This window comes from Macrobrachium rosenbergii, chromosome 8 (genome assembly GCF_040412425.1).
Source record: "Macrobrachium rosenbergii isolate ZJJX-2024 chromosome 8, ASM4041242v1, whole genome shotgun sequence".
Lineage (NCBI taxonomy): Eukaryota > Metazoa > Arthropoda > Malacostraca > Decapoda > Palaemonidae > Macrobrachium > Macrobrachium rosenbergii.
The window spans coordinates 42,303,939-42,319,160 of NC_089748.1; the positions used below are offsets into that span (position 1 = coordinate 42,303,939).

The 15,222-nt window shown below is 38.5% G+C and overlaps 1 protein-coding gene across 1 annotated transcript in view; it reads right to left on the bottom strand.

The window, feature by feature from the left end:
• The window catches only part of Su(dx) (Suppressor of deltex), a 32,832-nt gene extending 22,590 nt beyond the window's left edge, over positions 1 to 10,242 (bottom strand). Inside the window, 6 exon segments of the mRNA XM_067107580.1 lie at positions 2 to 169; positions 981 to 1,079; positions 1,682 to 1,863; positions 4,223 to 4,367; positions 4,749 to 4,822; positions 10,224 to 10,242. Of these exon segments, the coding sequence (XP_066963681.1) occupies positions 2 to 169; positions 981 to 1,079; positions 1,682 to 1,863; positions 4,223 to 4,367; positions 4,749 to 4,797 (643 nt within the window). The 5' untranslated portion in view covers positions 4,798 to 4,822; positions 10,224 to 10,242.
• Between the last annotated feature and the right edge of the window lie 4,980 nt (positions 10,243 to 15,222).

The window sequence follows — 15,222 nt, forward strand, 5'->3', positions numbered from 1 at the left end:
GAAATGTGGGTAACATTGCAGTCCCCAGGATGTCCATCTACTACTTCTGGCTTGGGAGGCGGAGGTACTGGGGGAGGGGTTTTACCACCTGCACGATGATTTTCACCAACACGGACAGTTACGCTTTTATCCCCACTGGCACTTGCACTCCCACTATTCACATTCACAACTGAAAAAGAATATACCAATGTGAGATTTTTAAAAAATCGATATGGCACTAAACTGATGCTCATTTCTCCTTTGCTAAAAACTTTTCTTCTAAATTTGCATTTTTCTTTCAAGCATGTTCACACATTGCAAAATGTATCTTTACCACTAATATAGGTAGTCCCTGGTTTACGACGGGGGTTCCATTCTTATGCCACGTCGTAAGCCGAAAATCGTTGTAAACCGAAAAATTGTCAAAAATCATAAAAAATCCTAAGAAAACCTTACTTTTAATGCTCTGGAGTGTATTGAAAATGATGTAAACTGCATTATTATTGAGTTTTTCATCAAAAAAACCTCCAAATTTTGATTATTCTGCCATTTTGGAGCCATATTTCTTCCGTCGGATCGGCGTACAACGCATCGTAACCCTGGAACATGCGTCATAAACTGGGAAATAATTTATGATGAATACATCTGAAAAGCATCGTAACCTCGGAATGTCGTAAGCCGGACCCGTCATAACCCGGGGACTGCCTGTAATGGCTCACTTTTAAAAAATCCACCTTTATTTTAATATGATCAAAACCCCTCAAATATCACCACAATATTAAGCATTTATTTTAATATGATCAAAACCCCTCAAATATCACCACAATATTAAGCAAAGAACAAGCTGTAGGACCTATAATATCACCATATAGTTCAACTAAGCAAAGAACAAACCGTAGGACCTTTCAAATTCTGAATATTCTTAGTAATCAATGCCCTTATTACGATTATCATCATATAGTTCAAACTTACCCATTGAGGTAAAAATTCATAAAACTTACCTGTAGGAAGATTGTAACCAACTTCTTTATGCCGGACCCCACTGGGTGTTAAGTTGCGAAGCCCATCGAGTGATATAGTGATGGTAGGTTTCGGAGATACTGAGAAAGTGAATAAATATAAAATATATTAATAGTTATAAAATACAGATATATTTAAAATGAAAAGCATTTTTGCAACAGCATTCACTTGCAACCAAAGGACATGGAGGGCGAATAAAAGTGAAAAATTCCTCTAGTTTATCACTTATGGTTGTTACTTAGTCTACTCTTTTGGGTAGTAAAATTGAGCACCGCAATGGAGAAAAGTTGTACAGTATATATTTACAGGTCCCTCCTTTCTCAATATACTAAGTCCATCCCTGCTTTTACTATTACGCTACTTCTTGCTCACTATGATCATACGAAAAATTGATAAGGTGTAGACCATGAAGGGAAATTTAACCCAGTAACTAATGCTAAACCCAGACCTGCGTGAATTTATTTTGTTGAATACTTTCCATCTTCAGTCCTGAAGTGAGACTATATTATGTGCACTGTTTTTCTATAAACAATACCATTTCCTCTTTACCAAATACTTTGTGCTTTCTCTTTCCCTGTATTCCATCTCTCGTTACATTAGACAAGAAGAAAGGTTTTTCTACATGTACTAATCTGGTCACTGTTCCACCCAGCTCAGTAATAACAATAACAACACAACATACCTGCAGGTGCGCAAGATCCAGGAGGTGGATTAAGAGTGAGAGTGTGAGAGGAACTTGATCGACCTTCATTATTGGCCACAACATCAGAGAGATTGAGAGTTGCCTCGCCAATAATTGAATCTCTCACCAAAGTGTGATGATCAGATACACGAAACACCAAAACAGAATCTTTGGTTACCAACCTGTCAAGTGGGAAAAAAAAAGGATAATTTTTGTAAATATAAGTCCAATTGAATATAATTTTAGGCAAAGGCCAAGCACAAAGGGACCTATGAGGTCATTCAGCGCTGAAACGGATACTGACAGTAAAAAGGTTTGAAGGCGTCACAGGAGGAAAACCACCATGATTGCACTATGAATCAACTGTTAGGAGGGTCAAGGAAGTAAGATGGAAGAAAGAATATGAAAGGGGTTTGAAAAAGGCACGAATGGGGTTGCAGACAAAGGGCAAGGCACACTGCAAAGAACCTAAGTAATGCCTACAGTGCACACACGAGGAGCAATGAGCACTAACCCTCAATGGGATTTTGCAAATACATTACAACAAATATCAATGAGATCTTCTTAACATATCCAAAGTTCAGCAGAGATTAAGTAACTCGAGGTTCAAGAACAATGTCCTATATGGAGAAAAAAAAAAATTGGAAATTTTTTTTTGCATTTCCAGATGCTGAGCAGTTAAATACTACACTGAAAATGAAGAGAAAACTGTCATAGTTAAAATTAACCATAATCATATCAAACAAACACAAGCAGATCCATGAAACGGAACTAAGTTGGTAATTGTCCCCCTATACAATAACAAATGACGAGATGTTTTAATGAAAGGTAATTCAAATATGAAACAAAAATATTAAAAAAACATACACCCCTCACTACTAAGGATTTTCAAAAAGTGTTTCACTATACAGTATACTGATATTTAACAGTATCAATTTCAAAGGCAACACTTTACATAACCCATTAGACATTCCATAACTACTGTAAGTGAAATAAGGTAACAAGGTTTTTTTCATTTTCAGTTACCTTTTAGCAATCTTATACTTGACTCTCATACTTACTTTCTTTAATACCAATTTCTAACACTTTTAAACTTTAAAGAAACCCCACTAGATCGCTATTGGTTTCAGAACCCCATCTAATCATCTTATATTGTCTCGTTTTCTTGGATGCATAAATCACTCTCTCACCGGACTAATTCTTGTCATCGTCTAAAAAACCCTTTCTATGCTTGCACACTCTTGCTACTAGTATTGCCTCGTTTCATACCAACCCAACTCCCCCTTGTCTGTGGGACAGAGTACATTCAACATGGTTTCCGTGGTAACGTAATGAGCAAGAGGTCCAACCAAGAAGCACACTGGAAGGTGGCCATGGCAACCAACTCCTTGCCCCTTGTTTTGGGAGATACAACGATCCATTCCCAAAATGGAGGTACAGTTAACCCCCCGTATTCGCGTCCTCACGATTCGCGGACTCATGCATTCGCGGGTTTCTCTGTGGAACATATCTAACCATTATTTGCGGAAAATTCGCCCATTTGCGGTATTTTTCACCGAGAAAAATTCACTAATTACTGTATTTTCATATAATTTCATGAGTAAATGCACTTTTTGTGATAAAACTATTAAAATACTCTGGTATAAGCATTTTTACAGGGTTTTTCTATCTTGTGTTTAAACTATCAAAATGGGCAGTTTTAAGTATTTTTAGAAGGCTTTTAAGTATTTGCGGATTTCAGCTATTCGTGGGGGGGGGGTGCGGTACGCATCGCCCACGAATACGGGGGTTCACTGTACACCAGTCAAAGACTGGCTGTCATCATTCCACAGACCCATGTGTCCACCAGCAGGGAACAGACCTCCTAGTCCTCTGGCATATGGTATTTCCTGTCCCCCTAACAGAGGAGAAAAAATTTTCAAGTCCACAGACCAGAGAATCTACCTCCTCCAATACTTCATGGACAAGTGGGGTCCGGTCCAAGGCAGCCAAAGTGACAGCCAAGTCTCTGGAGTGGGCCAGTTCTTGGAAGACAGTAGCAACACTAGCAGTACAGGAAACAGTGGCAGTGGCCATACCCAACAACTTCCAAGTATCTAAAGGAATCTCAAGGGAATCCAGCACAGCATGGGACACTCACTGACAAATCACTAGGACATAACATGAGGAGACAACTGAACTGGACAAGAATTGTATCACTTGCAGGTCAGGAAGCAGAAGAACTTGCGTGAAGGGAGGTCTTTTATCTCCAAAGCAGAAGATGCCTTCTTACTCATCTGCCACTTAATAAAAAATAAATAAAGTAAAAATAAAAGCTCAAGCCACTGACCATCCTTCGCACTCTGTCACGTGAGGGATTCATACCCAAACACCCTATCCCCTTGCCCCCACACTCCTCACACTGAGATTTAACAGTATTTTCAGTTATAAAACCATAGGGCTTCCTCAAGCTGAATAGAAACCCCAAATACAATACTCTGAAGAACTCTAGCATCATAATTTAATAGACATAAAACTGCAGAAAAGTAATGTAATACTTACACAGTAAAAGTTTCATGCCATTTAGGATGAGCATTGTGTTTTACGTGTTGTGTCTTCTTCTGCTGAACGCCATCAACTAAGAGCTCTACATAAGCTGATGGCTTGTTAAACAGAGTACTTAAAGACGATAACTCCCCACTCACAGCTGTCAAAATAAAATAGTTCCGGGTAAGTTCGCTTTAACATATCTGAGGTATATGTGACAACTCTTTGCTTCAGACTTTACTTCCATATAATTCAACATATTAATTACTCCAGTAATTCCATCACATAAGATCAAATTTCATCAAATACCCCAATTTCACTTCCACACCCTCAAAAAGCCTCGATGAGAACCCTAGTTTAATATTATAGGGGGGAAAACGTCAGAAGATGAAATAAAATCATTCCAGCTAGTCACAAAATATACCTTTTTAAACCAACAAATCATGAATGGCAGTTTAAGGATTCACTTGAAGCAAAAGAAGTGGTCTTTGACAATTTAGTAGAGCACAAGAAAAACCTCTGTATAACTCAGTTAACATACCTGTGACACCCAGCTGGTGTAGGTGGCTGGCATTGGCAGCTTCAGACATACTTCACTCCAGATACCATTGCATTCTGAAATACGAAGACTTCTTATTACTAAGAAATAACTAAATTCATAAATGCATTGCACTAATGGACATACCATTACCACATTTTTGTAGATTAACTGTGTCTAATATAAGAGTAATGTACAATACTGAGTATGAGATGGTCAGGAATGGGGGCTACTTAGCAATGCATGCTAAACAGGTAGGGATGCCAGCAGAATTGTGATAGCATTTGTTTCTAGAACACTCGGTCATCCTGATTTACCTTGCGTGTCTAACCTGACTGTCATGTTGTAATCATTTGTGTAGTGTGCATATACAACTCCTTTAAGTAAACAAGCTTAACTTGTTCTATCTTTAAGACTGTGTACATAGGCACTTTCTGTGATCTGTACTGGCGTACATTATAAGACTTAACACCATATCTACCTATAGCCCTCACCTTATGCCCGCAGTAATGTAAAACATTGTAATCACATACTTTCAATGGTACTATTAGCAAAATATCAACCATTTTGCATAGTTCAATATTTCCTTTACTGTGAGACAAGAAATTTTGCTAAACTTCTATTAGGCCAATACACTATGTGGTAGCCTGCAATTTTTGGGTTAAAATTTCATAAAGTACTAACGCTTGCTTTCCATAAATTCACCACTAAATTTGGAACAAACAACACTGGTTAACATTATCAGTTAGTGTATACAGTATAATGTAAACTGTTCCGTGCCATGCAAACAAAATGAAATGCATACTGCGCTTGTAACTGATAAGCTATACATATAACACCTATATCCTAGTATCGTTTTTATGGTCAATTCAAACTAAACATGGACAACATTTGGTCTTTAACATTAGTAGTAACAGCAAACAATCTCAAATATGGTATACTGTCATGAAAAAATATCCTTCATCTGCAACCATTAAATTGCTATTGTACAATTACAGAATATTACAAAACCCAAATGAGCCAACTTTCATTAAGAGTGAGGTCTTCTACACACCAATTGATCAGAGACCACAATTGTTTTAAAAAAAATCAATATGTTCTAATACACTGTCAACATGAAAGATACCTTATCACCTATATTGTTGGTAGACCACCTCAATTTCTGACAGCCTGAAGTAAACAGGGCAATATGATGACACGACAGTTTTTTTTAACTTTACACTTAGTAATTCAGTCAATACATTTAATGCTGCAAAAATACACACACACATTCCCACCACATCAATATTTTTTAGCTCACCATTAAAATTGCAATTAAACAAACTTAAATGCATGGAATGATGGAATTTTCTCATTAACATGAAATCTGACGAATATAAGAGGAAGGACACTCTTTCATAAATGTCCCTCTATCAAAAGGTCAAACTGATAATTAAGGCACACGACTGACTCAGTGCATAATGGATCTTCCTGCACTTCATTCAAGAAACCCAATTTTCTTACGTGATGTTAGGAAGTTACATGACTGAAACTCAAGCACTTAATTAAGTTCATGTTTACCAGAAGCGAACAACAACAGTTAAGGCATTTGCGCATTTGATCCTCTAGATAGCAATCCCTAATCATATTCAATTTACCCTCATGCCCACTATTTACGATGTGCCTTGATGATAAGTGCTGTACAACATACTGTACACCATTCTAAGTGCGGTCAGTAACTTAGAAAAATATTCTGTGCAGTTTAAAATGCTGATTGGAATTCCTGACTGTAAGTTTGCCTAGGTTAAGAAGAGATTAGTATGCACTGGAAAACCACTTGCAACTACACTCTGATCCATACCAAGCTCATATTGAACCATCACTATTTTCCCTTGAATACCTAACAAGACTAGCTACATTACTGATCATGGAACATACAAAAGATAACAGATCTTCAAGATTTTTCATTCATTCCTGTTAGTTCACCAGTTACGCATGCAGAAAAACTCTGAAAATTAATTTAGTAAGACTGCAGACTGCTACGGCAGCCTGATTCCCAACAGTTGACGACCAGAATATTTAACACCTTTTTTTTTTGTTTTGTCTTTTGTGCTTATGAAATTTACCAAGTTTTGTTTAGGTTTTAACATACATTCCATGGGAATGGAACTAAACATGGAACCCATTTTGCACGTAAACTGGTAGGTACTAAACTAGGGGTACACGGCCGTAGTCTGCAGTTTTACCATTATTTCAATTACCCAAATGGTTAAAAGCATTATTGTGGCTAAGTAGCATAAAAATGTTAAACAACAGTTGGCAACATAGCTGGACCAACAATGAATGAAAGAATGTTTGAAGACAATGAGAAGGTTAGGCTAAATCACAAAAACAATAGGAAAATGGAAGCAATTCCTACTGCTCACCACACAACTATTACAGTCCCATTACACTGTCAGGAAAAAGTAAAAACTAGCCTTGATCTAGATATTCAACTTCAAGAGATTTACCCTGTACTAGTAGTAGAACCTGTCACCTGTTTTCATCAAATGGTATAAAAAGGTTGGAGTTACAAGCACTCATCACATATGCCACTGTCACCATTTTGCCAAGACAGGCCTGTTCTAAACGGCACGAGGAAAAGTGTTGGATATTTTGAGTGGGTGTCACACCATACCCCTTACAAGAAGCTAATCACCACCTAGCAACTGTTATCACTCCTTAGGATCAATACCAGTACACTGCCCCTCCAGGACATATAGCCCAGCCAAAACTTAAGTGTTTGTATGATATCTTATAGCTAACAATTCCATATAGTTCCTACATATCACATCTAAAATGATGCAGCTGTTAAGTGCAGAAGTCTGGTAAGGTTAGGTCTGTTAAGCTGAGTAGTTACTGTATTAAGAGAAATATTCGTTCCTAAAGTTACAGAATATTTACCTTTTAAATTCTTGTGTTAACCACAAATATAGTTAACATAAATGTGACAAAGCTAGGCACAAGGTGTTGGAAATGCCAAGTGAGTGACCCTGTTCACTGGCAAGGCTCCTCAATGAGAACTGTAAGCTTTTAAATCTGACCTTGTTCATCTGACATGCAAACCCAACTTAATACTCAGTAAGTTGCAAATGTGCTAGATATTTTTACAGGTAAAAAAAAAAAGTGCAGGTCCTCTCAAGCACTGACAAAGGACATAAAACTGAAGACTACTACTGCAGCCTGTTTCCAGCCAGTCGCTGACCAGAATATTTACTGAATTTAGTTAATGTTTATGTCTTTGGTTTGTGTTTATGATATGTGCCATTTTTTGTTTATAGTTGTATGTACATCACCTGGGGGATTAAACTAAACACGGCTCTCATCTCGCAAGTAGAATGGCAGTTACCTAACCATAGAGGTATGGGAGTAATCTCAAGTTTTACTTTAGGAAATCCATTGTTGGAGCAAATAGCAAGTTAGAAAAATAGCATAGCCTAATGTCTGTTAGGTTCATGGCCTTGTATATGTATCTTTTCGTGGTAAATTTAAAAAATACAACTAAACCCTCTGAGTTTGGTAACTAGGCTACCAGTTAATGCGCAAAATTAGCACTGTGTTGAGTACCAACACCTTGGGGATGAATATAAGATCATAAATAAGAAGTAAACACCATAAACATAAACAAAAGACATAACATGAACAGAAGCACAAATAAAGGGCAATAAATACCCTGGTCGGCAACTGGTGGGAACCGGGCCGCGGCAGTCGTCTTCAGTTTTACCTTTTACATTACAAGACAGGGTGGCCTAAGCTATGAGGCGATTAGGGTGACCTAATAGGATAGTAACTGTTAATGCAAGGTCAATATGACCGAGACTGTCGTAGCCTAGCCTGACCTAGCCTAGCTTCCCCAGTGAGGGGTGCTTAACCTAACCTAGGTCGTTTTCTAAGGAATCAAAGGGCACAAGGGTATACATTTAGGTCCAGCCTAATCCCCAGGGGTGAAACAAACGTGAAAATAAGGTCCACCCTAATCCCTGACATCTCAGACACGACGTAAACACGAAACTGACAGGAACGTAAGTGGATAACGGTACCAGGACAAAACAGCCATTAAATTCCCCCCCAACGAAACAAACGAGGCACAAAACGAACGAGAGAAAGCGATAATTAGAGACATTTAACATCGAAATGTCCAGCGTTCTTCACACACACACAAGGTTACGCAGGACGGGAAAAAAAAGGGGACGATAAAAGTTGTTGTTATCAGCTACTAGGTATAATAATGGAGTAATGAATAACAACAACAACACGTTATTTCACGCCTCCGCCGACGAACGGAGGCCATTACGGCCGATCCACCTTACCAAAAATATATATAGTCAATCCATTTCCTCGTCAATATGGTGATCACACTCATTAGGAACTACTGAGAACGTCAGATAAAAAATTATCCCCCCTAACAGCTGAATGACAACACAGAAGTCACCATCATAAGATCGAAAATACAATAAACACTGAGAGAGCTGCGGCTGTTTGGGACAAAAGAGCATCGCCGTCGCTTCCCCGAAAGCGAGTTTCGGTGGCAAATTCGGCGTTTATACTGGTCATATATAACTACACATTGGAGATATCACCGTGAATTATCACCTCAATTAACATTTTATTTTCTAGGTAAACTAAAATAGTTATTAGAAGTGGTATTCATCGCTGTGTTTTCGAATTCGCTCGTCACAGATCTCGCTTAACTGTGCCTAAGATGTCGCCATAAACGAACAGTTTGGTTATCATCGTTCTGACATTTCATTCTAAATGAATAGTTTAAATTAACATTCTATTTTCTAAGCATTTTCAAGTAGTTATTAAAAGATGTATTTATCACTGTGCTTTCGAATTCACTCGTCACAGATCTCGCGTCACTATACTGTAATATCTACAATATCAGTATCAAGGAAGTTCAATGAATATTTTTCTCTGGGTAAACTAAACAGATTATTAGATGAAGTATTTATCATGGAGGTCTCGAATTCACTCGTCACAGGCCCAGCATTTTGACCACCGCGCGAATCTGACGCCAAACGGAAAAGGCTTGATGGAGGTTAGTGGCATCGGAACGCATAACCGAGTCTACGTTCGTAGACTCGAGCAATTTATGACGTCTATATTCTTGCACAGATCCCATGAAATTACGTCACAGAACAGCAGACCAATCATGGGGTTTTTCTGCAACAGTGCGCTCCTCTCAAAATCCAGCAACTTTTGCCACAGAGCTCTTAACTGAATATCATTGTACTGCGCCAAATAAAATATAGGGCGTCTACATCGCGGGGGAAATCTTTTTTATTACCCGGCAGCGACTGCTGTCCAAATCTTTTCGCACGTACAGTGTGCAAAATATAGATTAACATTGTCGAGGGCGCTTCATTTTGGGTAACATCCATAGAATGGTGCTGCATAACGGTGGTTTGCTTGCATAACCATTCTTGAGTGGAGCTTAAGAAACCCACAAGCACTTACATGACAATACTTTGGCATAACCACAGAACAGTGGATTTCATTGCACGCGCAGTACGAATATGCACCAATAACGTAGCCTTGCTTGCATAACTATTCCTAAATGGAGCTAGTTTCGCGAGTAAGAGAAACCCACAAGCACTTTCAACGCAAGACTTTGGTATAATCATACATGTAAAGTAGTGGGCGTGTAAAAGAAATCTATAGATACTTTAACCTCGTGAGAGCCTTCATGTACAACTTCCCCTTGTTCTAACCATGAGAAAGCACTTGTCAGTTAGCTATAATTTGTCCTTGTTTTGAGTTGTTAGAGTAACTAGCGTCGTGTCCAGTTTACTTTCGAAGCAGTCTCTTCTGAGCTTTAACCCTGAAGAGCTTTGACAATTGCGAATAAAGAATCTAGGACGACAAGGCCATGAAGGGGAACTCTAAAGTTCAAAAGGATCACCTTGGCTTAGGTCAAGGTCAAAGGTCACTGCAGCCCCTTCTTCCAAAAGATCAACTCCAGTCCAGCAAAACGCTTCTTAATTATGGATTTATGGTATGTCCGACTATCTAAAAGTTTAGTTGTTTTTTTTTTATTTAGTGCCATCAGTACACTTCATTTGGTGTACTGTAAGCATTACAAAGGTTATTTTTGCGACGTCCCTTCTGCTCCTTGTTGCATCTGCTTTTTCAGTATTTTAACTTTACCTCCATTACTATATTTCCACGTTGCTGTTCAACCACTCCAATTCTCTTTATTTTTCACTGGCTTGTTTGCTGAATGGTTGAATGTGCCCGAATGCTTGGCTTTATAGCCAAATTTGCAGAAAACGGCACAAATGTATTTTGTTGGGCATAGCGTCTTTTGTTCTTTGATGACATCTGGCTAATCAAAGTACGAGTTGCATTGGTTTTAAGTACTATCTATCGTACACGGCAAATAGGCCTATGCTCTGAAATTGTGTCTTTCGCCATAGCAAGCGACGTTTTAATTAGGCCTACAGATATTTAGCTAGTCTCCTGTCAACTGGTGTACAATAGACTGCTTAAATTACCGTATATTTGAATGTAAAGATGATTGGTGCTACTTTGGCTCATCTACGCGTCAGTTACTCCGAGGTACTAGTACTAAACATGGCGGAAGCTCCTTTGGACGCGGTATTTAGCACTAACCCGGTGGGGATCAAAGTATTATATACACCCATTTCTATATTATGTGATCGACAACTTATATTAATAAACGATATCTTCGTGCAACCGTCTACATTTATACCATACGGTGTTTAGTATTTGCGCCTAGGAGCAGGTGACGCGTAGATAAGCCAAAATAGCACCACCTAATCTTCACCCTATCAAGAAGCAGAACAAGACAACGTATTCCACAGTGTGTTTCTATGTCTTATATTTCTTTCAGATTACGTACAAATGTTCGACAGCTATTTAATCGTTTCTGTAGAGAACTATAATAAATAAAAAAGTAACACATGGAAACAATCACCGTCAGTCGAACTATCCTTTGCTTAAAAAAAATAATAATAATAATCACGTGAAGCAAACACTGCTAACATTACAATAACAACTGTCAACCAGAAACTACCGGACATTACACTGCCTTATTTATGATAGACTACGTTAAATTTCTCCATATTTCGATCTGATTTATATGTTATTCCTTTATTGATAAGTAATACTGAGCAACTCGTCAAAGCGCAGCGCAGAGCTACCCTAAGGCTAGATGGCCTTTTCCTTGAATGAGTCACTTCTCATTACATTTGCTTCTCCCTCGAGAGAAAGTTTGGGTTAACAGAAAACTAAGACAGCTGCTTATTTCTGATCTACTTGAGAATTGTTTTTCAAAGAGTCGGTAGATTTTATGAGTTTCCTTCCCGAAAATAACATTCGCCCTCTGAGAGAGGTCGGTATGATTAGATTCTCATTTCAACCACCTTCTTCCTGACTGTCATTAAGTAGGAAGTTGGATACCCCTTTAGGTCTAATTAGTTACACTGGATTTATTTTGACAAGGAACATGCCCAGGCGGGTTCGAACTGTGTACTTTTTACCCACAGATTGACTTTATCCTTGAAGTCTAAGTGGATCGTGACAGTCTTTCTGAAGCAGCCAGCAGCAGAAAGTAGTTAGGCCTATAGTGATGGTATTTTTTTAACGCGAGAATAGACCCACTGCATCTGATGTTCTGCAGAGAAATTTTTAACATGAGAATAGACCCATTGCACCGGATGTTCAGCAGGGAAATGTTCTACAACCTTTGGTCGTTTCACTTGTGACACGGTTGTTGATCTTGATAAAGAGATATTGTTTAGATAACGCAGTTTTTATGGCTATTGTTAAATCAAGCGGCCCCTCCCACCGCCCCCAATTGCAAAATGACGAGCCATTTAGGCCCCCCAGAGATCTGGAATGACCAGAAACCACCGATGGTTGGGATAGGACGTGAATTAATTCACTAAAAATACTATATTGTATGTTACTTGTTATTTTATATGCGCAGTAGAAACTGCTCATACCGAAGGTGAATCTTTTAGAATTAACGGATTTTGCGTCGAATACTCATTATTCCTATGAATACGAATAGTCAAATTAATAGCTGTTAAATAACGCTCAGAGGTTAATTACGAATTATAATTACTAACTGAATGCCGTTGAGAAATTCTATCCGCATATTTATTTGTCTGTCTCCTCCCTGTCAAATGAAATGAACGCTAATCATGTTTCAATCACCACTATTTAATGTCTGTTAAATTGCCATTAAGCGCTAATGGCCGGGGAGGTTCTATTGTCAATGTTCCCTTCCGCAGAGTAGAGAGTAAGACTTCTGTCCTCTCTTATTATCACTTGCTTCATCGACAAGCTTTATTTTATGCTTTAGACTAGTAATTTTTTTTTTTTTTTTTTTGCGCTGTAGTTGATAAATTGCCTGCCCTATTAAGTAATAAGGGCAGAGATTTGCGACATAAGCATTTAATCAACATATCTCCAGATTCCATCTTTTGTTGTACAAGCATCATCTCAGCTTAATCGCTAGTCGTAGTCGGTGTTTTCAGTGAGCCTCCTCCAGCTGTGTTTATCTCGAACGGCTCATTTCATAACTGGTTTTGGCTCATGTTTTTTTATGGATATATGCCATTCCTGATTCGAATCCTCCCCACTGGAACTCCAATAATGCCTCACGATAGGCCTAATTTTCAAACGACATACGTTCGGCTATGCATAGAAAACACCTGTACCGCTATTCGGGAGCTGCAACTCAGCTTGTGCACGATTGCTTAATTGCAGCTGATGCTGCTCTCATTGAATGAAGGAGGAGCATTGAAAGAATGCGAATCGGTGACTTAAGGAGCGTGGCGTGCCTGGTCAAAAGCTGATCAGTTTATTTATGCAAAGTTGCTTCCCCCCTTGCCATAACACGTTCGTTTGCTGCGTCTACAGACTCCCCGAATAGGAAACAAAGTGATCCGCTAAGTTTGATTAAAAAAAAAAAAAGCTGGTTGTAACTTAGCGAAAGCCAAATCAATTAAGTTTTTTACTTCTCACATTTTTTTTTAATCTGTGACAGACCTGACAACGGGAAAGACACGACTGGAGTAGAATAAATGTCATTAGAGACACGAATGGCACTCAATTGACTTGTCTATGAGACTAGAATGTGAGCATTTGACACATTTTATGTGCAAGCGTGACGTATAACGATGACAAAACCACTAGTAATAATAGTGACGGTATTTGTAACAGCTGTTTGGATAGATATTTGCCTCACAAATAGCTCGTTTCCCTTAAAAATGTTGGTTCTATTATCAGGCTTTTCATAGACCTATAGAGAAGGTTCCCAGGCAGCACCCACCCTATTTCTTTGACAAGAACTTTTACCCCAAGTAGTACATTTCTCAAGATGCCTCCCTAGTTCCGTTTACAAAATTAAATCAGATACAAATGAAGATTCAGCCTAGCATCAAAAGAGCTTGTATTCGTCGAACGAAGAGAAAATCGCTGATCCTAGACGATGATTAATCGACGATTTCTTTCCACTGCGTATGAAATTGTAGGAAAAGAATGGCTCGGGAATTCCCAATGTAGAAACGTAGCCACTGCAACCCCAAAAATAACAAGAAGAATAATGGAAGAATGTTTTCTCCTTCTACCATATTTCATTGCGTTATGTCGTTCACAGTTTGATGTTTGTACACTCATCCCCGTCACGAGTTCGTTTAAATATAAAAGGAAATAAAAAAAAAAAAAACCGGTTCTTTGCAAGCAGCCACGCGTCACAATAAGGACCGAAAGCCACCACGAGAAGTGTCAGACTTTTGTCCTTCATCTTATACTCTTTTTCCTCCTTAAGTAATGTCTTCCTGTCTCTCTTGGTAACGCTGGTGGTTTCACTTCGCCGCAGTGACAACCAAGCTCTGTAGCCTCCTACTTATTTCCGTAAGCTGGAGATTTCCTATTCTGTTATTATATTTTCAGTGGGTGATGTTTATTTTATGATAAAACAGTCACTACTTTTGTATGAAGTAAGCCTGTAACGTGTTATGTATATGCCTAGGCCTAAACTGGCGTAAGTGTATTTGTGTGTGTGTGTGTGTGTAGTAAGAAATTATTAGTGTGATGAACTGAATTACATTCCAATTTAACAACTTATCACACAGTTGAACCAGTTATTCTATTTGCTCGAAAGAATAATAGCAAGCCCTGTTTAACCGTTCAATGTGCACTTTCCAAAGCAGAAACTCAGCTCGGAACCTGTCTGCCTTTTGAGACGAACTTCAGGAGAAATGTTATAATCTTTTAGCAGAGAATGAAAGATACATAAAGCGTTCTATACCTGGGTTTTAGTTTTCTATAATGGTTTGTTGATAATCTAGTTTTCTATCATACCCATTACATATATTTCAGTTTTATTTGCTAGGGAATCAGACTCTCTCTCTCTCTCTCTCTCTCTCTCTCTCTCTCTCTCTCTCTCTCTCTCTCTCTCTCTCTCTCTCTCTCTCTCTCTCTC